Raw genomic sequence first — 23,605 nt, 5'->3', positions numbered from 1 at the left:
ATAATTTGAAACAATGAAGATGAAGCCTTCCTTCCAGACCAAATTTCATTTTCATAGCCCCTACCTCCGCCACTTCATATTTAATGAATGAAACTGAGATCAGGGAGGCAACGATTACTAGCAACGGAAATTAACAAGAAGGAAATGAGGAGGGCTAATAACTGCAAACTGCGTCTTGAATTTCTCTTCCATAGACATCTGAAGCAAGTGTCCACAATGTTCTCTGTCATTATAGTCAGCATCAAAGCTCCACTGAAGGGTATAAAAGAAAGCGACGGAAATGAGATGGTTAATTGAAAAGGCAAAAAATTTGTTTCGAGGCAAGTTGGAAGTAACTACCTGAATCTAAAGATGTTGGGAAAAAATATAAGCAGTCATTGAGGGCCGTCGACAGAGGTGAAAACTTCATACTATAATAGTGGCCTGTTTTTAGATAGGTACTTAATTCTTCAAATCGTGAAATATTGGTAGCCAAAAATATGCCCACCAATGAGATTTTTTTTTATTTTTTGGTAATATCTCCCCAGGAAATCCCTATTAGAAAAATTGTACAGCGTTAAATTCTCCGTCGAGAGGGATCAAGCATGTACTACTTCAAAGTTGGGTTTGGGAATTTATATGTGGCCAAGAAATATTCTACAAACATTCTGAAAGTGAATTTTCTCAAGACCTGGGTTGGTCCATTTGTTGCTGATTCCTGAGCCTGAGGAAGGTTCTTTTTGCTTTTTTTTTTCCTTTGACCAAGACCTATACTTACAGTAAATATAAGCTCTGAAAGGAAATATCTACATTGGAAATTGTTTTCAAACTTTCCTCGTGAAAATGAGAGGAATATTATCAGCTAAGTCTGGTGTTGGTCCCGCCATCTAGCTGGAATTTCTAGGACCCCTGTTCTTCAAACGAGGAAGTGGAAGCAATACGAAGTTTTCCGTTTTCCGAGAAGAGTGATTCCAGTGGCGGTTCGTCGTTAAAAGAAAAGGGTTTTCTGCATCAGGTTGAGAAAGTACTGACTCGGAGTAATAGAGGGAGTGATCAGAGAGAGCAAATATTGAGCTGCCATTCCAACCCTTTCAAAGTAATAATAATAAAAGACACCATTTTTTTGATAATCTTCACGATTAAAAAGGTTATTGTTCAAGAAAACTGCCTCAAATAATCTATCAATATATTTATTTCCATCTCTTTTAGCTTATGCGTACACTATTATTTTCTAAAAATGAAATAACAGAGCTCTCAACAAAACATCGACGTTGGATATAGAAAAATATTTACCTATATAAAATATGCTTATTTTCCAGTGTAAAACCTTAAAAATTAGCGAAGGGAAAAAGATTTGCCATCCACACATACAGATTCTCATAAGTCTTTCTTCAGTCAATTTACTTGATCACAATAATTCCACTGTAAGTACACTATACACTTAATATTAAACCCGAATTGAACCGCTATCGATTTTATTATAAATATCTTTGGTTAATAAAGAATAGGAACCCGAACTGTCTAGATAGTAGATGTTGTCAGTCGTTGTAGATGGATCAAATCCTTCTTTCTGTAGGTCCACTTTCTTCAACTTGTAGGTTCCTGTAAAAAACACATTGGTATGTTCAGATTTTTTCAAAATTTATCATATTGTATAGTGTATATTGGTCATTTTGTTAAACTCCCCAATTATCCCCGCCACTGTTAGAAATTGATATTTTTTGTTGACACCAAACAATTTGGCTTATCTTGAAACTTTCTGCAAAGTATTGACAAAATGGTATGTTTGGTCTATTGACTCACATTGAAAAGTAAGTTTTCTGTACAATACACACCCTATTTTTGAGCAATATGTATATAAACCAACAGGAAATCCTCTATAAACGTTATTTTTCTTCCCAATTTCTATTCCAGATCATCCTACCTGTCATATCCATTTTCTTCAATATTCTAATGAAAATCGGTCTGGCATAAGATGGTAAACTCTTCCTACATCCCTCAGCTAGGGCCTTGAGGTCGACGTTGTCTTCTGGATCTAAAATAGCCGCCATTCCAGCTCTACCTTCTTGGTTCCTAACCTCCACGCCATAAACAACGACATCCTTGTAATCTAGAATATTGCTCAAAACTCCTTCGACCTCGGATGTTGATACGTTTTCTCCTTTCCACCTGAAAGTGTCGCCGGTCCTGTCCTTGAAGTAGAGGTAACCGAATTCGTCAGCAACGATGATGTCACCTGAAAACAGTATTTTTTTCAAGAAAAAGTGGTACGTGAATGTACCTCGATAAGTAGTCGTTTACAAGCAAAAACGAAGGAAATGAACTTCGGTCTATTTTAAAAAATAAAGCACAAAAATCTCCTTCGGATGACGTAGACTCAAAGTTCTTGGAAAAATATCCGTGCGGAATTTTATTGTGAATGCGACACAGATCGCAGTTTTGATAATTATGGCATGACTATGCAAATCAAAGCTAAAGTTCATAATCCAGAATGAAAGGGTTTGCTTTAACTTCTACAAATCGATAGATTCTGAAAAATCTGCTCTCATTCTCCACGAGATTAAACTAAACTGAGATTGACTGAGATAAAAAAAAATTAGTAATGACCAACTAAAAACCACGAGTTCAATTTGTAGATTTTGAATTCGCTACTGCTTGTCAGTTATCTGGCTCAGGACATTTGCAATTTCCTAATCTGCTGGACTCAATTTTTCCACAAACCACAATTCAACTTATCCGGTTTCATATTGAAAAAACTCACCCGACAAAAATGCCTTATCTCCATGGTAGAACACATCATTGACCACCTTCTTGTCGGACGCTTTTTTATCCACATAACCTAGGAAAGCTCGGGAGGGGTTGTTGGCAACTATCCTTCCGATGAAAACGCCTGGTTCGTTAGGTTCACATGGCATGCAGAGTCCCTTATGATCCCTGATGGGTTCGCCAGTGTTCTGATCGACTTTGATGATTGATATGGGATACACCGATGGTATGATTCTCGATACAAATCCAATAGCGCCTACTGTATTGTCTATGTTAACTGCAAAATAAGAATACAAATATGATATTTCCTTAAATTCTCATAAAAGTCTAGGAAGAATATAGGAACTCCTCCACAAAAGATAAGGAAGATCAAAAATTTTGTGAGCGTTTCAAAAATTGCCGATTCTGGTCCACCAAATAGACTGTTCAAAAAGCTCAACCGTTTAGATGTGGTACAATTACTATTTGGAGTGTTTGGGGAGGAATTTTTGTCAACGGACGTACAGAATTGTTTGTGCTTGATGCAACCATGAATGTGCAGATTTACATAGAGCAAGAATTGTCACTTCAAGAACTTAGACGGTTTTTACCACAACTCTTAGAGAGAATCAAGGCTACTTCAACAATCTGATGGAAAGTATGTAAAGGAGTTGCCAGGATGTGATTGAGGTTTAAGGAGACCATTCTCTGAATTTTCGGTGATGGGGCTGGAAGCTCAGCGTATCTGGATTAGAGGGAAACCAAGAATTCTGGGAGAATCAATGGTTTTCTGGAAAAAAAAAAAACGATTAAAACCTACCTATGTTAGCGTTTCCTTCTGTGGCGCCATAAAATTCGGCAACATTCGGTATGTTGAATCTGTCCACAAATTCCACCCATATTTGGGGCCTGAGTCCGTTGCCGAATACCATCCTCAAGTTGTGTTGTCTGTCGCTCGGTTTCGGAGGTACCGCTAGGATGTACCTGCACATTTCGCCTATGTATTGAGCAACCTGTAAAAATCCAGGAGTTACTACTTCAGTTTTTGCCACTTTTGCTACCGAAACTGACCGTTGCCTTGTACTTTTGACAGTCGGCGAAATACGACGAGGCGGAGAATTTTTTCCTGATTATCAGCGTAGAGCCGTAGAGTAACATTTGCCCGACGCTCATACAACCCCCGGCGGTGTGGTACAGAGGTAGGGGTGTGTAAAAGCGATCCGTACAGTTGAAACCGGCCAACCAATGGATAGCAGCGGCTATAAAAATGTATCTGAAAAAAAATAAAATCTTTTTTATCCATGGAAAAATCGGTGTATCAAAAAATTGAACTAATGTCGAACAAAAAGTTGCCCCGGGTGAGGATCGAACTCACGACCTTAAGATTATGAGACTTACGCGCTGCCTACTGCGCTACCGAGGCCATGCGGATTACTGCTCTATAACATCAACAGAAACAGAAGGTGTTGATAACAATCGTAATAACGTATATACATCCAGCAAATAATAGTACAATTAATGTTTACTCGTAAGTTTCATCGTTTTTATCATCATTTATTTGTATCCTATTAATCAATAATGGTTCAGTCAATGTTTACTAATATCTTCCATCGTTTTTATCACTAACACTAGTAAAATTTTTAATTATTCACTTTCCTTTAAGCAGTTTTCGCCTTTTCAGGAAACATTTAAAAATGATAAATGAAATTTTTGACTTCAATTTTTCTCAATTGTGCGGAAATAGGTACATAGAACGCTTCTTGATGGGTGTATTCTATTAAAACTTGGGCCACTTGCTAGAATAATAAAAACAAAAGTTAATAATTAAAAAAAAAATTATTTTCATATATACAGGGTGTTCTAGGAAAATTGTGCGTCAACCCACTTTCTCATTTTGAGCGGGCACCTTAGTTTTTCTTATGATCTTTTGATTTTAATCCTTCATCTTTTCATCTAAAGCCCGTTTGCAACAGATGAGAATTCTCTACAAAATTCTCGCAAGAAAAGGGCGGAGACTATTTAGTACGCAACTGAACAGAGAATTCTACCGAAAGTGCGTATGTAACGGTACATAATTCACGGCGCATGAAATCTCGAGTAAATTTTCTAGAGAATTCTCGGGTGTTGCAAACGGGCTTTAAACATTGTTACAGTTTTCATTATTGGTTGACTATTCTACTGGATCCGATAAATAACCACTAACTGAACGACTAATGAAAATGCTGTTCAATAAATCGGTTTTTCCGAAAATCTGAAGCAAGTTCATCATTTTTCCCATTGTTTGCCTGGATTAAAGGTGGAATATTCAAATATTCATAATATTGCCACTTCATCCATCATAATAAATGTTATAGTAGCAGATAACCTGTAATTTATATTCGGGAAAGATAAGTAAAGCCAGAGGCATTATCTCTCTCTAGAATAGCCAAAAGAGTACTTTGTTGCAAGTTGCCAAGCGAAACATTTCGAGAATTTTCTACCACTGGAGAAGAAATAAAAAACCTCATCTTCGACCAGATCACCCGTTTGAAAAACTCCAGCACTCATGGGGTTTTACATTACCAATGAAATAAAGATAAGAATATATGAATAAACCTTACCTAGAGTTGCTTATTACTGCAGCCTTCGGTAGGCCTGTTGTACCAGAAGTATAAATATATACCAGATTGCTATGGTGATTTAGGTTCTCCGGCGTTGGAACTGCGGATCCAGGGGCATCCTTCAAGTACTCATCCAGAGGTTTGAACCTCTGATCCGAGCTAGATTTGTTGTTATTTCCTCCATTAACTTGATAGAGAGCAGTTTTCGATTCTATTTTGTCGAGAATTTCTGAAATCGCTACAAAGAAAACATGACGATGAAACATCCATCGTGAAAGGGTTATATCAAGAGTATTTTAAGTGGTTGGTGCTACAATTTTTTCAGTAGGCCATTTTACCGTCAATATATTCATCGAATTAAGCAATCAGTTCAAAGGGAATTCGATTTCGATAAATATTCAGAGGACTGACACAAAATCCAATAGAGGTGAGATACAGTTTCGATTATTGTATGCAAATATATCACTTTCCTTTATGTTGGCCTTGGAGACTATCAGAATTTCGGTCTACATTTGATTAGATGATTCTATCCTTAATTTCTCGAAGAACGTAATACAATAAAAATTATACGACTACTTTTATTTGAAACTTTATTATTGAATTAATTATTTGCTCAAGTCTCGAAATTTTTCTTTGAAATTACTCGTGAAATTGGCTGCGTTTTCACACAGTTTATCTGGGTATAGGCTTCAATAAACCATTCGAACTATTTTTGAATTTCTGACGACACTTCAGGTCATTCCAGTTTCAAGGTGAAATCGCTACTTTGAATCTCGATTTCTTTTCGCATATATCGATATTCATTAGCCTGAATCATTACATTATTCATACGGACAATCGAACATCGGAAACAATAATGTAGAAGGTTGAAATCAAAAGGGAACAAACAGGTTAGAACCAATTAAAAAACTTGACGTTGAACTACTACTGATGTCACTGATCAAACAGCTGAAAAACTTCCTGACACTGTTTGCTTTTCGGAGAAAACTAAATTGAGAATTCTGAGAATATCCTCATAGGATGAATCAATGGAAAAATTCGCAGACTTATGTTATGTGTAGTATATTATATACTACCTTCTCTATCGGAACCTCCTGTATATAGTAGTTCCAAACATTTAAACCTAGGCGAAATAATTCGTTTACCTATGGAAGTAAAAATAAATTTGTCCTCATGGCTAACTGGATAGTATTTCATTGACAAAGGAAGAGTTGAACTCTCGAAGTACAGTGTGAACTATGAAGGTGATACAATAGACATATCTATTGGTATTTAATTGCGGTTTCAAGGAAAACAAGGAAGTTACCATAAAACATGCCGTCTTGTGATTATGTTAATAATGCTCCAGAACTCGGTGGAACACAAGAAAATTGTTTAAGGTATTATGGTGAAAACATAATTCTTATCTTATGCCTCGACTTGGTATAATTAGTTTGTCAATTGATAAATAAACTTTAAAAGGCGGATAGCAGTTGGAGTTGCAGTTCAAAAATAAAGGCCCCCTTAAAAAATACAATAACAGTAAAACCATGATTATTGTATTGAATTATGAATAGAAATTTGAGCAAAATATGATTAGTTCTTCACTGTTCAACGAAATATTGGTAGGTAGCTTTGGAAAAGTGGTTTAGGTGCATAAGGGAACCTCAAACTTGATCAATAATGAATTAAACTCGTAAAAATTCAATCACTTCCTAGGATGCTTGCTTTAGTTCATTCATACAGTGCATGTCCATAAATAAATAAAGTAAATCAGGGACAAATTCTGATGAAACCCTGAAGAAGAACTATAGTTAGTTCGAAACGTCGGCAAGATTGAAATGAAAAATGACCATAACCATAATCCTCTCGCTGATTTCATTATCTGTGCACTATAAGATAGATACTTGATGATCTTTGATAATAAAATATTGTCGACAAATTTTTTTTCACTCACCATCAGATAGTTCGCTTCCAAATATGACCGCTTGAGACTTGGCTATCGTTATGGAATGGACCAGCGTGGACAGCCTCAAATTGGTATTGATGAAAGGTACGATAACCCCCAATTTGGATAAACCCAACCATATTCCTATGAATTCGGGTTTATTCTCCATAAAAAGTGCGACCACGTCACCTTTTTTGTAGCCGTGGCTCTTGAACACATTGGCGATTTTATTGCTGTACTCTTCTAGCTGGAATAAAAAGAATTTTTTTCAAGATTTCATAGAGAAATCCTTCAATTTTCCTCATGGAGTATTCGATGTTTGATAAATTTCATATATCAATTGTTTCATCATTTTGACGATGATAAGTAACATATTGGATGTAAAAGAATCGTTACGAAAAAATTTAAGGGTTGATTTCTTGTTAAAAAATAGTGTGGTCTTTAAAATGATTTTTTCAGCTTAATTTCACCTGAGAAGCACTTTTTATTTTTTTTCTTAGAAACCAGAAAACTTCTTATCAGTTGCCATCTTTAGGGAGCTGTATCTAAGCAGTGGCTACTCAAAAAAAATAAAAAATTATGAAAGGCCCACAACAGTTTTGGACAAGGAATCATCGCTTGAATTTTTCCGAAACTATCATTTACTCCCTGTATATGTTACAAGCTCCAAATTGGGTAAATTGAAGCCAAAAGATGGGAGGATTTTTATGAACTTTAGAACTCGATTTTTCCATAAAATTCAATCAATTCAACTCGGGTACTTTGAGGCAAAGAACTTCGAAGGTTCAAATAATATCAGCCTACTACCACAAATTTTTTCAACACTCATTATTTTGGCGAAAAATCGAACCAACGAATTACTGGAGGTCATATTCGGAATAAATTAATATAAATCTGTTGAGGAAATTGCACATCGGTCAAGAATATTACTCATTTTTGGTTGATATCGCACAAACACGCAAACCCGGGTTAATGGGGGAAACCATCTTTCATTTTTCCCATTTTAATCTTTAATGCCAACGGGAAATTTCGGTTTAATTAACATTCTCAGGTAATGGAATCTTGGTTTCTCCATTACCCAAGCGATTTGTGTTAAACCTCTCGAGATATCCTAATCTCGGAGTGAAAACAAACAAGAGTTTCTTCAATTAATTTTTATCTATGTGGCTCCAACAAAACACTCACTAGGAATTCTGTTATAGTATAAAAGCCGATAGGTTATTCTAATCTAAGAACGAAAATTTGGATGGAAAATATATTTCCGCAGCAAGCAAGTTTTCACCTATTCCATCTTGAATAACTTTTCAATTTCACCTTCGATCATTATTTCACAAGAGGTAAGGCACTCTCAATTTGTTTTTGATCTGATAGTGGATAAGTAGCATCTTTCAATCGAATTGATATTTCACATAGTAGATTTAACTTAGCCTGGATGTACTTCATCAATCTCGATGGATAAATTATACAAAATGGTTTCAGTTTTTTATACTTTCTTTGTATGAACTTTTTTTACCACCTCTTATTCTCAAAAGAATCGATTCCAACCTCATAAGAACCACTCAAAACCTACTTGTTATGCAGTATACTTTGGCGTGTGAAGCAGTCGGTGAAGGCCATTGATTTTCACGGTTTTTTAATCGCATAGGGGCATATTTCAAGGGGGCAAAATCGATCCCACGAGTCACGCATCACTCGTTTATGAATTTATGCACGAACAGCTAAAATCTGGAGCGTTCTCATATGCAAGCCTTTCAAAAAAAAAACCTGAACTTTCTACAAGTCGAAATACAATATTGGTTTACCGAGTGTTACTGAAAAATATTATATTAATTTTCGCAGATCGAATTTCAGGAAATTTGAGCGATTTTTCATTCAAATTGTGCAGGACCTTTCTGAAGTGTATAAATTTTTGTGTGTTTCGCAACCAGAACTTGATTCGCTCCATTTAATCCACACATGTAATGGCTCAATTATAGATAGTTCCGGTACATGTCCAAAGCGTTTTCCGTCACAAACCATCAACCGAAAAGAATGATAAAAAACAGTAACTACCTTTGCGAAATCCCACTCTTGATCCTCGAAGCAGATCGCTATTTTGTTCGGGTGCTTCTTCACATTCTCCCTGAAGATGTCGGCCAACGTTGAATTCTTCCTGGCGTATCCCTTAATCTGTATCTGTAGTCGGATGAATCTGTACAGAGCCCTAGAAAGAAAATTGACTGGATGAAAAATCCGAAAATTTTCATCGTAATATAGCAGAAGAAATTCGCATTTACGAAGAAAGAAACCAAACGCACCTTTCTGAATATCCCTCATTCGATTCAAACTACCCTAAATCAATCACGAATTTCTTTTCATCATGTTTCAGAGTTTGGGTAAAATCCATAACAATTATCAAGCAAAAATCTTCCATTTCGATCTTTGTTCCAACTCCTGTGATTATTTTGTGCATTTTTCTAGCAGAATTTCACTTGGAAAACAGATATTTTCCAAAAATACACTGAAGAGATTATAAAAAATTCAATAGAAATGGCGTATCAATAGATAGTCACATCAGATGAACCCCTGTGTTGGTTTTCATAGAATTCTATTAGGTTCTTGACTTTTCTGTTTTTTTCTTCAAATGCAATTTGCGAATCGTTTGATTCGATTCAAATTTAAGCAGAGAAAAATGGTAATTTCTGATTAACTGGAGCTGAAAAACCGATAAAATTGATCGTATTTATCCGTGAAGCAACCTGTATACAAATACCAGCGCTTATCTCGACTCATTCTACGAGATCCATCAGTTTTTTTTTGTTTAGGACTTAGGGCAACACACTTGAATGGGATATTGGAAGTGATTGATTTTTCTATTTCTATCGATGCACACAAATATTGAGTGAGATTGTATGAGATAAAAGGAAATGAAGCACCGTCAACAATTATATTACGACATTGTGTTTTAGTTCTACCGGTGATGTTATTTGTTGTCGCTTACAATTAGTGTATTATGAATGATAACATCCTCAACGACTTAGGGGAACACAAATTTCCCACTACAACTCATATATTTGAGACACTCTCATTCATATTCATTTGGCAAAGTCGATGGATAATTGCAATTATTGATCATTCTGATCCATAGAATAGTGGTTATTCGGTGATGTGTGTGTTAATTTTTAACACTTGGTGAATATTAACGTGAAGCAACTAGATTATTATCCTATGTGGACTTTAAACCCATTCTTCTGCATTGAAATGAAAGGAAGAATGCTTCTAAAAATCATATTTACGAAAGTTGATGAGAAGAAGAGATTCATGTTTTATACTTCAAAAATGAATACAGGATAGTATAGTCACTGTTAATTGCAAGTCGTAACTAGATAATCTCGGAAACTAAGAGCAGTCCTTGAAGCATATAATGACACCACTGAATTAATACAGCACTTTGAACGTTCTGGACTTCGCAACGGATAAAAATCTTTTGTATATACAACCTTATGAAGCAACTCTGTGTCATTATGTAAACCTGTTGTTATTTGAACGTACACGTCGCACTGTGTGCAAATTTCACAAAAAGGAACATAATTCTCGAAAATATTCTAACCCAAGCCATTCGGAATAGAAACGGCAAACAAATTCAAAGTATTTCCATTTGCAAATAAAAAATTTAGTTCCTTTATCGTTTTTTTAAATTACATATAGTGGAATGTAAACTATAAAAAGTTCAAGAGGGAGATGAATTTTCTTTCTACTACGGTTAGTTTTCTTAGCCTACTCGGGAATAAATTTAGTATTGACATGATCAAAAAAACAAAACTAACATTCAACTCGTTTATGCAAATCTCTTCTTTCCTGCATCTGCGGAAATAGCAATAACAGTGAAAAGTGAAAGATTGTGTTATGTAATCCCAAACAGGTTTTCTTCTAATCGATGCAGAAATAGCTGTAACGCTGTGGTGCATACGGGGATTTAACGAAATACATATCTCTATTGGTAAATGTTGACCCTCTTTTTGGGAGATTGGAGATCAAGCTGTGAGTTTTTAACCATTAAATGTTCTGGAAATTTCAAATTACTGTCTCATTCTTCGTTTTTCTTGTCACTCTGTGATGTATGCGAATGTTATACAGCAGAACTTGGAAGACCTTGATGAAAGGCCATTCCGGAGTTATTTTAGGAAGTGATTTCGAATAAGATCATTTCTTTTTATGTTATGTTTTTTTTTACTTATTAAAAAAAATAATACACCTATAAATTTGGTGACTATTCAACATCAGCAAATTTTCTAGATCAAATAATTTCGAGTGGAAGTATACTTAATTAGAACACAACTCTCTAGACATATTTCCCATTCTAAACTGTCGAATCCGAAGTCCACTTCAATTACGTATGTTGTTTATAATTTTTTTCTGGATTTGAGATATATACTTATAAAAATATAAGAAGTTCTCAGAACTAATGCATCTCTAATCGTAAAAGGATTAATTGAACTGTGAAACTGACATTCCTCATGAAGAATATATTATTCGATAACATATATATTTTTAATTTTACTGATAGGAATTTGTGGGACTGTATTTGATGACAACAAATAACCGTATGAATTTATGGAATAAAATTTCTTGTATGAATATGACGAGGATTATGAGGTTCACTACAACAATTTTTATGAAACTCTACACCTGTTTCATAACACTTGATTACTGAAGTGCTGGAAAAAGTAAAACTGAACTATCCACAAATTTTATTACATGTTAACCTTTGATTTTTCATGTTAAATAAATTCTTATATTATCCTCGTACTGAGGTTTTTGAAATCTACCAAGTTCACCTCCTTCTGGTCAATACAGTTGCTTTTGAGCATGAACTTCGCAACCCTTCAGATTCCAGCTCAATGCTATCTTCTAAATTTTTGTATGCTTAAGAGAGGATGTGATTAAATTCGAGAGTTTCGACCAAACTCTTCACTAGATGAAGATGCGAGTGCAAATGTTCTTTTCTCCTTGTATTTCTATCATTTTCTGCGAGAAATTTTTCAGTACCATTCGGGAGAAGAAAAATTCTACCATGACGAAATATGTAATGTTGTGTTCAAAATCGAGAGTACGAAACAACTAACACATAGAATAGAGGAAGCGAGATCTTTCATCTCAGCTTCCCCGAGGAACAAACCTATTTAACGATCCATCAATTGGGATGAATAATACACTTCTGAATTAGAATTTCACGCACGTCGATAACATAGCCTCGTGCTAGCTCATCGAGGTGATATTGCAGACGTGAGGGACAAGTTGTGTCCTATATCTTCTCTTCTCATAGGACAAGAAGTGTGAGAAAAATGCAGAGAGGTTTGTAACAGGTGTGTGAAACACGCGCTTGTTATACCTACTATGTTTTTTGATATCTGATAAGATATCAATTTATAAGTTTATGAAATATGATGTGACATTCCCAAACATCTTTTTAGCGCCCAGTTTTACTGTTGGACTCTTTTCTTTGCGTCAAGAGGGCAATGGACTTTTTCATGTTTCAAGCTAGGAAAGAATGAACATCGATGTCTATACTAATTCTGAGAACTCGAACTATTATGACCCTTGCACACTGGCTTGAACATCAGTAAAGTAACTTTTTAAGGACTTATTCTCGAAAAGCAATAGGCAAAATCGGAAAGTGTAAATTGTGAAAGGGAATAATCATTGTCGGCTCTTTTAGAACTTCTGCCGTTTCTGTATACCATATAAAGGTATTGGCTCTGGTTTGGTAGATACCAGATCTGAATATGTATTTAGGACAAGGATATCAATGAAGTGGTGCCATCTGATCATTGCTATGCTCTTATCCAGTGCCGGTGCTATTCTCTATATCTCTTCTTAACAAAACCTGTACCACGTAAAGGGAAAATCCCAGACAAAAGTGGTCTTAGCAGCATCTGTATCAAAGAAAAACCACACAACAAAACCTTTATAAATCTAGAAATGAGCTTCATCTAAAATCATTGAAGGATAACTCGGTAAACGCAGGAAAGGATGAGCGCTAGAACAACAAACAGCTAATTCAGCAAATAGCACCTTTTAAGTAGGCATCATCGTGTTATTTCCACACCACACGTTCTGAAGGGTCGACAACCTTGACCCAAGTAAACATCACACAAGCACCTCAAAAACTCGTCGAACTCACCTAATGTCCCTGGGCGCTGTTCTTATGGCCACATAGAACCAGCGGTATTTTCCCGAGGCCAGATAGGCAATGAGGGCGACCAATATCAGCTGCACCAACGACATCCATCCCATAAAGTACCATACTACAGCCCCCAGGCCCGCTAGGATCGCTACGAGAACTGCCATAACCGCGACACGCCGTAGCAGGACGCGTACTGGTCGGTTTTTGATGCTTCTTAGCGTGGCGGCGGTCTCCTTACCTGCCTCGCCGTCCAAATCCACCACTTTCCCGCTTTCGACGTCTGGTGACTTATCAGTCTGAAAATAATAGATTTTTTGAGGTTAGACAGGTGTCTTGCCTTGCGGGTTGTGTGTCGGTGGAAGTGAAATAAGTGAATGGTATCGATCGATACCAGTGGCGCCATCGCCTGCCGGATTCTGTAAGCGAAGGCGTTTTATGTGTTGCCTATGCAATGAATATTACAGATTACTAAAAACGCTAGTTCCGTTTTTTTTCATTAGATTCATTCCATTTTCATACGAATGAAACTTAAATTTGATTCGTCATGTAACCATGCATTCAAAATAAAAATCACTCGTAAATTCACAAAGTTGGCTAGGTATATTGTCTTTAATTTGAATTGAAAAATAAAGAAACTAGTTGGATGGCAGAGTTTCCATGCGAGTTTTCCATTTTTAATTATTATTAATTAGTGCATCAATGACACTTAACGCCACGGTATTATGTATAATCAAAGCCATTATTTTCACATCACTATAACATCCGTTCTCATCAATATGAGAAATTGCTACAAGTAATAAATCTTGTCATGATGGGAAAATTGTGTACTTTCAAAATGTTATCAAGTTGATTATTTGAAAATTCCTGTAAATTAGGTTGAGTTTTGAACTAGCATCAAGTTCCAAGGTTTTATTGAATTTCCAAAAATTGGTACTGAATAAAATTTTAATAGGTGCAATTCTCTCTTTATCTTTATCATCATATTTGCATGACTTCTCACATGAAGTCAACATTATATTCAAAAAGAAGCATCTCAACTATGGAAATTTCAAAAATTTTGGATTTTTTCGTTCGCAGTTAATTGTGGTGAATATCAAGTAGGTACATATTATAGATTTTGAGTGATGTGTGGAATCCATTTATTTTCCTACATCGAAAAATGATAAAAAAAAATTTAAATTACATGCTGTTCAGTAATTCGAAAATCATATTGAATAATCATGAAATTCCTTCATTTCACCACAGCAGCTCTACTCAACCAAAACCCAAAAATTTCCTAGGAAAATTTGAATTGATTTTGAAAAAAAAAATTAGGGGTTTTAATTTAGTCCATGATTTTAAAGCTATTCAAACCAAAATGACACTGAAATATACCATGAAAATTCAAAATATATCAGGTACCTACTCACAAATACACAGAAAAAAACACAACCGTTATTAGAATCAGTGACCAGAAGACGAAAGTTTTCAAAACTGTTCTACTTTCTATTTCACAACTTTTATTCCCTCAAATATAATTTTTTTCAACATTCTTTTCGCATTAATTCCCCCCACTAAGCTAATGAAAGGTACAATCAGTTTCGGAAGCAATAAAATTGTAGTTGGACGTTAACCTCGAGAAAAAATTTCAGATATACAGTGTGTTACATCAAAATGGAATCAAATTTCACTAGCTATAGGAAATGATGTTTGAAAAATGAGGTAATGAGGACCTCTAAATCTTGGAGGTACGGTGATTTTAATGAAAATAAGTCATATATAGAAACATAGTAGTATAAACTACATCGATAGTTTGAATAAAATTTGAAAATTGATCAACTAACCATATTCACCTATCAGAGTACTGAACGCGATATTGTCAATTTGTAACGCCTATTAGTTGATTATTATAACAGTAAATGCAGTTGTCATACAGCGGATCTATCGACTTAATAACTGAAGAATATTGGTCTCAAGAAAATAATACCATTAGCAGAAATCCCGTAACTGTATTCGATCATGGCATTATTATTTATAATAATTACTTATTAATTCCATTTAAACTGTTCACTGAGCTGAGAAGTATAAATTTTGATCCCGTTCCATTAATGTATGTTTTTTTTTCAAGTGATACCCTTGACTGTGTACTTATTCAGTTCTATATAGATGTTCCAAGTTTGATCCCGTCAAATATAAAGATATACCTACAGCTTACAGAATTTTAAATATAAAATTATGCCTTTCTTCCCCCCCCAAACTCACTCCTGGAACCGCCACTGGAGTCAAAACAACATGAGCTCAACTCAAACTTGAACAATTTGAAAATTATTTCAATGTTGTTTTGAAATATTTGAATAATTGAGCAAATTGTTGTGAAGAAGGCTAGTTTTTGATTTATTTAAACTCACCCCATACGAAATGCCACCTTACTGTTGTGAATCTACTCACTATTTCTTCCTAAATGCCGAAACTTCCAACAATTTCAATATATATGAGTCGAGAACTTCTTGACTATAATTAACTCATTGTTGAAACTTTCACATATTAAATTTTTTCTTTGTGGTTCACCTTGATAATTGTTCTATAATATTCTTCTTAATACATGCAATTTTTGTTCGAACAAAATTTTGACCGAATTTTTTGTTCAGCTCATTTCATAAATGAGTAATTGTTGTCATAAGCTGTCCTAAAAACTAATTTCAAATCGTTTTATTGAATCTGATGAATACTTTCACCCCCTCATCAAAATTCAATATTCCCAATGATAATTATCTGGAATAGAACATAACGAAATTTTGGCCACTCCAGAAATTTGCACAGTTTTTGATTTGGATAAATATGTTCAAATGCACATCTAAAATATTATTCAAACCTAGATAGATTACCCTTGGCAGATATTCTATCTTATCAAAGCAGAATTCAAACAAAGAGTTCACAATCACATCATCTTCGTACGTAAGACCAAATAATCCTTGATATTTTTATATTTTTTTGTACCCTCGGTTTCGAAAGCACATCGAAACATAACTATCATTACTTCAGTTGGAATTCCACATGGTTTTAATAACACATTATATCGTAGTCAGGTAAGTACACATTAGGACAAATTATTTCTGAAATGGAAGTGTATTACATCATTTGTTATTATAATTAATTTTTAACGATGAAGTTTATAGTTCTTTCGAATGAGCGCAGAAATGTTACATTTTTTAGAGGTCGTTTCTACTGACCCTCAGTTGAATTTGTTTTTTTTTACTAAAATGACGAACGTTGTTTTTATATTGAAGTAAAGAAAATCTGGATTTTCCCTTTGAGTATTCAATTATAATTAATGATTTTACTGAACAAGCATTCAAAAGGAATTCATTGATGACGTGCTTGAAATCAATAAAAGACAGGAGAATTCAGAAAATTCAAAAGGAAAAGCAGAAACAGAATTGTCCTCCTTCGTGTTGAATAAACAGATATTTTATGAATATTTCGGTAATCATATAGAGGTATCTATATAAAATAGGTATATAATATTCGAATATTATAAGGGTGATAAGTAGGTAGAATTCGTTGAATTTCAAAATACTTACCCTTTCAGTCTTTTCTTCTTTCTTACGGTTATTAAGACATTTGGAGTTTCTTCTCGATTAGTTTTTTGCGATTTACTCATTTGATCTGAGCAATTTTGAATTTACAAAAGTACACATTACAATTTTGTTGTGGAATTTGTGGTCATGTCAGTTGTGAATGACACGAAATATCTTGTTGTTTTTCACTGTCAGAATTTTTTATTGCCAGAAAAAAATTCTTTGACAATTAGGCAGGATATCAGCGTCAGAATTCGAAAATATTTTTGAGCAGAAATGTAAATTCAATTTATTGTAGGTACTCATTTATTTGTGCGCATGACAATCTAATTTCGAATTCAATTCTCAAGGACCGGATATTTTTCCGTAATAAACTTATCAGTTTTAATGGCAGGTATTTCAACTTGAATTATGAACAGGCAATTACCATTACTCTTTTCAGAATGCATCATTATTTGAAAATCTCAAAAAAATTATACATTGACAAACAATGTAATAAGTTCTGCTATGCGGTTCCGTGCAACTGTGTTGTACTTTTATTTATAAGGAAACTTTATTCACTGGAACAAAATGAAAGTAACCAAGAAATCGATGTCAGTAGACGGTAAGGAGTCATGGCTGAATTCTCTCCACTTCAACTCTTCAAAATGACCTTAATTTCTATTATTTGCACACACAATGGAAGCCAAATGCACTATGCATGCATTGATGAAATCCTTCGAAAATGGTGTAAAATATAATTCTTGTTTTATAGTTTGTCAGGTAATATGGCAGCAGAATTGTTCTGAGAAAAATAGTAATGCATTGTGTATTTTTTGTGACGAACCATATACAAGCTATCAACCTTTCGAACGAAAGAAAAGTTCGTTTTTTCATTGGATAAGCAACATTTTTGAGAAAATACTACTGTCTAACATTCTTACTCATTGCCTCATGTTCCAGATGTTGGGAAAGAAAACTCATAAAAAGTTTCAAGAACTATTATTTTCATCACCAAAACCATTTTTTTTTCAAAGGACTACTATGGTCGAATTGTTTCGAAAAAAAGCTTGAGTGGCTCTTGTTCGTACCAAATTTTATCCACTTACACATTCAGTATTTCCGAGAAAACATCTGAAAGGCCGGTGAGCAGATTCTTCATTTTTTTTTTATATCTCAAAAGGAAAAACTAGCTCCTTATAAAATGCGAAATAAAAAACCAAAAAGAGAGTTCGAAGTAATTAAGGCATTCCTCATCAAGATCAAGTTCATATATCTCCACTTTCTCTCTGTAACTTGTACCAAGAAATCATTCTCAGATCACAGACCTTTATCTACCTTGAACTAGCTCTGGAAAATTACTTAGCATTAATTAAAATAGATTACGTAGAACACCTAGTTAACAGTGAATAAATTGTCACAGAGATCTTGAGAATTACTCGACTACATATTATACTAGTTCGTATACATGAGATGCAGATTTCTATTTTTGTGAAACTCTTTTAGTTCCGCTTAATCTCAACAAATAGCCGAATCAGGTGCTTAAATATTCATTATGAAGGAGCTCACAACGAGCGTGAAATGGGTAGATGAAATCAAGAAGATTCTCCAGTGAAATATCCTCAGCAGAATACCAGATCGATAAATATCACCTCTGTTTAATAAAATCGCAAATTTGTTTTCGAATAAGCACTATATAGGCTACAGCGAAAAAATTCAATCGTCTTAATTTTTTGACAAGGAATTACTCCTTTTCATTTACAACTGTATAACTGCATAATGAAAACCCAAGGTTTGTCGATCATATTGGTGTTTTTACAAAATTCAACCCTATCGAAAACATTTTCGAAACAAGGCCAATAATATCCAAGGCATGACATTGAACGCAAACAGAAGAGCATCAATAAAGAAGAGGTTTATAGATGGTTGTAATATCAAAAAATTTCAAAATTGTCGCCTCCTACGATTTTAGACCCTATATTTAAATTGCATATAGATGAATGACAATGTTCCATTGAACTACAGCCACATTTAGCTGATGACCATTTCCATTGAGAGTTTTCAGAATTCTAGTCGACTTTTCTCTTTCCAGAACTCCAATGATTATTTCGAGGTGTAAAAATTTTCATCAGAAAAAATTTAACGAATTTGGAAGGGAATATCCAAATCCATATGAACATTCAGCTCTTTCCATCGACAATAATAATTTCAGCATTTGATTCATAGATTAATAAAACATGATTTGATTACATACCACTTTTTTTACATTTACACCTTCATTTCTGTTCTCGTTTACCGGAAACAGTCACTTCACGTGCAATTCCAGTTTCAATCCATTCCAATAATCTGCGAAACATCCTATTCAATTATCAACCAACGAGACATGCTCTAGAAACCTCGATGCGGTTCGAAAAGAAAGAAATAAGTAACGGAAAAAATGTTTTCGGAAGGAACCTAGCGGCTCAGATATGCAATGGTGAATTATTCAGCTTTTTAATATGCATGACGTGAAAATAGTTCACAACCTCTTTACTTTATGAATTTTGACGACCATTTCTCATAGGCATTCTCTTTCTCACAGTAACGTCATGGAAATGCGACCAACTCTCTCCGAGTGAACAGATTTCGGTTGATTATTTCTAATGATAAAGCTTTTAAATGATACACGAAAAATAATTACAGCAACCCTATAGATTTCGATTAAAGCCTAGCTGTCCGATAATGAAATAAGAATAAGGATAAGGATTTTCCCAGCTTTATACTCTTCGATTAACTCATTTTCAGGTTTATTTTGGGTTCGTTATTTCCAATAGTGGGTAAGGAAATCATCGAATCGAATATTAAACTCACCTTGTAATTTGGTTCTTGACATTCAAAAGAAAAGTTGTGCTGTTTTAATGAAAATTTCTAAGGCAATATCATCATGAATGATATAATATCCGCATAAAGTCGAATTATGTTTTCTAGATTCAAGAAAGCGACTAGATAAGTTGTGTTGAATGCGTTAGAAATTGTTGCTTCTACATAAGGAAAGAATGCAAAAAATTCGAGGAAAGCCATTCGATGTTAAAGGAAGTAGTTCGTTTCTATAAAAGTTTCGCACGTACGCAAACCTGTTATCCTTCCTTATTCAGAAGAAGAATGTTTCAAATTGAAAAAGCAAACGTGACTATAGACACGAGATAGATTATTATCTTACAAATTTGGTATCTTATGAGATCCAAAAACCATATCCATTACAACGGGCTATTAGAGATCATCTTCATAAAATTGTATTCCTACCTCAATCATCTATCGCAGAAGTGATATCTATAGTTAGATTACAGAAGATTGGCCCAGGTACAAGTGAGAATTTAAATAATTGCATAACCTTTGGAAGTTACAGTGTTTACGACCAAACGAACTAAATTAGACCACGAACTTAATCTTAAAGTGATTAATTCAAATTCTGTGTGGTCAGAGAGGGTAGGTTGTAAAGACCCTCCATGAAAAGGGGGAGAAGGCATATGTGCCACACATTTTTGGAATTATGGTAAGAGGGGCTATTGCTTATGGAAGTAGATCACATTTTTTTGAGAGGCAAAATTACCGCAGTGCCTTGAATACAGAAAGTGGTAGAACCACATGTTCTGCCTTATATTCGGAAGCTGCCAACCCAATTTGAAGAATAGAAGACAATCAAGTAACGTCTTGGACATTATGGGAAGAATATTACTCCCTTTTACCCCATCCTCCACAGACTCTTATGCATATTTCGACAAAAAATACAAGTTGCCCACATGGGGTGAGATACCTCGAGAGGAAATAGACCATCTCATTAGGAGTGCACCAAGACCTGTTTCTCTGTGCATAATAAATGGTGGAGGCGCTCTCTTCCCAAATTTTGATCACCTCAAGACACATGTTAGCAAAACATGTATAACTCAACGAGAGTTATAAAGAATTTTACAGGAAATCATAACCGAGAGAAAGCTCAAATCGTTGAACTCGAATCTTGGTTCACACAGAATGGGAAAGAGAAATTCAGAATTGGATGTGTATCTCTGAGAAATGAGACATGATTGAGAAGATAATAATATATCTTCGTTTTCACAGCTTTCAGGTTAAGGGGACAATAATATCTTGTGTTTGAAAAGGATATTGAATTCCAGAAAAAGTGATATTTCAATCAGTTCCCATACATCGTAAGTGTGAAGATTTATCGACCATAAATTAATGTTCATTTCATTTGGTTCATAATCATGCATCGGATTGAAATTCAATAAAAAATTTGGTTTCAAATGGCAGAGAGAATCTGTTCAACCTGAATATTAAATAATGCGATAAGGCAAAAAAATTAGTATCTTGAATCCGAACAATGATGAATGTGAAAACTTTCCTGTCGTCAAATATCATTAATGCATTCGTTTCAATCTACGAAAATTCCATAAAGGGGCTCTACTTAAACATGCATGTATAAGGAAGTGAATACAAAGCCTTTAGTGCTTTTCGGTTTCCTACGAGAAATAACTGATGAAGGTCAGCTATTCGAAGTGAAGGGATTAAATTCAATCATAAATTTACATAATTGATTGAAGTTATTCCAATTAAAATCATCTATCCAACAAGATTTCCGTCATATGATGGAATTCAGATTTGGGTAATTTGAAATGCGATATTTCCACTAAATCAAAATGTATTTCTAGCATAACTTCCTATATAGGTACTATCTGAACATAAAAATACAAACAAGAAAATTTTAGTCTTACTAATTTACGGCTTATGATATTCGAAATTTTCACCAATATCGAAGCATATTCTACTTCTAATACTATAGATCACCTGTATTTTCAAGGACTGTAAGAAATCTTATGAATATTTATATTCTATCTCTACTCCCTATGACCGAAGAAGATTAAAGTCGAAACAAACTAATACCAGTTTAAGAACTGCGACAACCATACCAGATTTTTGGACATAGCAACTTCAGAATTCCTCTTTTGAATATGAGGACTATGTAATAACTATTACTCCATTTTATGAGTGTTTAGGAGATATAAATTTTGCGAACCAATCTATGAAAGAGTTCAAAATGGATAGAAGGGGTTACCAACAATTTTCATGCACTGATTTATTCCTTCAATTTGGACAAAGCAGTTTTGATTTTCAAATTTTTTTCATTGGTTTTTATCTGTATGTAATAGATAGATAATTATAGCGCCATAAATCGGACGTCATTCAGTTGTTTATTATTTTAATTATTTAATTATCAGGAATAGCTATTCAATTTGTATCACTCATTCATTTTGCATTCACCCCAAAAAAAAATCGATTGAGATGCTTTCCATTGATGCTTTGTTGTGATTATGAAAAGGTCGTGGAGTAGTAAGTACCTATACATAACACCTCTTAACAAACTTTAGTAGCTTGTGTATTTTTCACGCAAAAACCAAAAACATTACTTTTTTACGATGCAGTTATAATAAAATTAGAAGGTTGACAACAATATACAATTTATTTTTAGGCTATCCATTAACATGCAGTGATTAACATCTGTAGAGGGTTAATTAAACTGTCAATTCATATTTTATTGTCATGATGGATAATCAACTATCATCAGCTTCTTATTTATTATAATTAACTTTTCCTTGAAATGGAAAAACTTCGAGTGAATATTGAATGTTTATACGTTCAAAAAACTTGTATTTTTTCCACCTTGCGGTGGACAATCAATTCTGATATACAGAGAGAGCAAAAAGTAACGCACGCAAAATTCTTCGGTATATTTACTATTTTATTCAACAATGCACCCTCAACGAGATGTGGAGTGTAATAGAGATAGACTAGGTGTCGAGAGTAAATAGATACACTAGGACTACAGGATATAATTTTCAATGATGATTAGGTCCTATAGATCGCGAAAAAATTTAAAAGCAAGCTAACAGTCGGAGAAGCGCCTCCTATTATAAAAATTGTTCAGAATAGAACCGATTGATTTATTTCTCGATCATTAGATTAATTTATAATTAGATCTATTTATAATAGGGATAAATTGAACTTTGAATGGGGAAAATTATCGAATCGCTAATGCAATATGGAAATCAACAACAAAAATTCGGATTATTATGATTCGATGTAATTACGTCAGTGAAAATGATATTACGTTCTTGTGAACTCTTGGACCGAAATACAGGGTAGGTTTTTGTGAATTCTACAAATAGGTATTCGACTTATTTCTCTTACCTTTTGTGCACCATTAATTTTCAAGTCCCTATCACCCATCTCGAACGATTCAAATGCGAAGTCACTGAGTAATCACCGATCACAACCAAACAAATCACAAACACATAGTTCGCTCTCAAAGGTAAGACAAGAAACGACCCTAATTGTAGGCCCTTTATCACTGAACAGGTAGGAATAACCAATAAACAGGTGTATCAGTTTTCCAACACCTCTTCGCACTGTATCAGGACATGAAGTGCAACTAGAAACTGCCGCTGAGTTTCGTCTTGATCAAACCCCTCCAGCATGTTCTTTTCGACGGTGTTTGTACTCCTTTCATTACTGGATCTTCTGGGGGATAATTTAGGAGACCCTTATCGTGGTTGCAAGATTATGGGAGAAATTTCCATTACGCCCGTTGGATATATGGTTCAGATTTTGTGCGTCAATT

At 34.5% G+C, this 23,605-nt stretch overlaps 1 protein-coding gene, 1 long non-coding RNA gene and 1 other non-coding gene across 5 annotated transcripts; 1 reads left to right on the top strand and 2 right to left on the bottom strand.

The window, feature by feature from the left end:
• Window positions 1–1,153: 1,153 nt before the first annotated feature.
• Window positions 1,154–23,445, bottom strand: LOC123312215 (long-chain fatty acid transport protein 4). 3 transcript variants are annotated; one of them, XM_044896526.1, is made up of 10 exons: window positions 23,176–23,445; window positions 13,415–13,713; window positions 9,304–9,454; window positions 7,261–7,498; window positions 5,325–5,562; window positions 3,796–3,997; window positions 3,545–3,737; window positions 2,741–3,022; window positions 1,904–2,215; window positions 1,154–1,581 (listed from the first exon to the last, which is right to left on the bottom strand). In XM_044896526.1, the coding sequence occupies exons 1-10, from the start codon at window positions 23,212–23,214 to the stop codon at window positions 1,427–1,429; spliced, it is 2,109 nt and encodes a 702-aa protein (XP_044752461.1). In that variant the 5' UTR covers window positions 23,215–23,445; the 3' UTR covers window positions 1,154–1,426. The 3 variants fall into 3 exon arrangements, with proteins under 3 accessions (XP_044752461.1, XP_044752462.1, XP_044752463.1); XM_044896527.1 differs by lacking the exon at window positions 23,176–23,445 and adding an exon at window positions 16,978–17,111; XM_044896528.1 differs by lacking the exon at window positions 23,176–23,445 and adding an exon at window positions 16,282–16,303.
• Window positions 4,075–4,147, bottom strand: Trnam-cau. The gene has a single exon. It is a non-coding gene; the product is annotated as a tRNA-Met (tRNA).
• On the top strand, window positions 17,229–18,379 carry LOC123312217. Its single transcript, XR_006537588.1, has 2 exons — window positions 17,229–17,578; window positions 17,917–18,379. It is a non-coding gene; the product is annotated as an uncharacterized LOC123312217 (long non-coding RNA).
• Window positions 23,446–23,605: the final 160 nt, after the last annotated feature.

This window comes from Coccinella septempunctata, chromosome 4 (genome assembly GCF_907165205.1).
Source record: "Coccinella septempunctata chromosome 4, icCocSept1.1, whole genome shotgun sequence".
Taxonomy (NCBI): Eukaryota; Metazoa; Arthropoda; class Insecta; order Coleoptera; family Coccinellidae; genus Coccinella; species Coccinella septempunctata.
This window is presented reverse-complemented; position numbering and strand designations above follow the sequence as displayed.

Coding starts and splice junctions, on each gene's coding strand:
- LOC123312215 (XM_044896526.1), bottom strand. CDS start 23,214: ATGGGTGATAGGGACTTGAAAATTAATGGTGCACAAAAG. Junction 5,563..7,260: donor TGGAAGCGAACTATCTGATG/GTGAGTGAAAAA, acceptor TTTTCTTTGTAG/CGATTTCAGAAATTCTCGAC. Junction 2,216..2,740: donor AGATAAGGCATTTTTGTCGG/GTGAGTTTTTTC, acceptor TACTGTTTTCAG/GTGACATCATCGTTGCTGAC.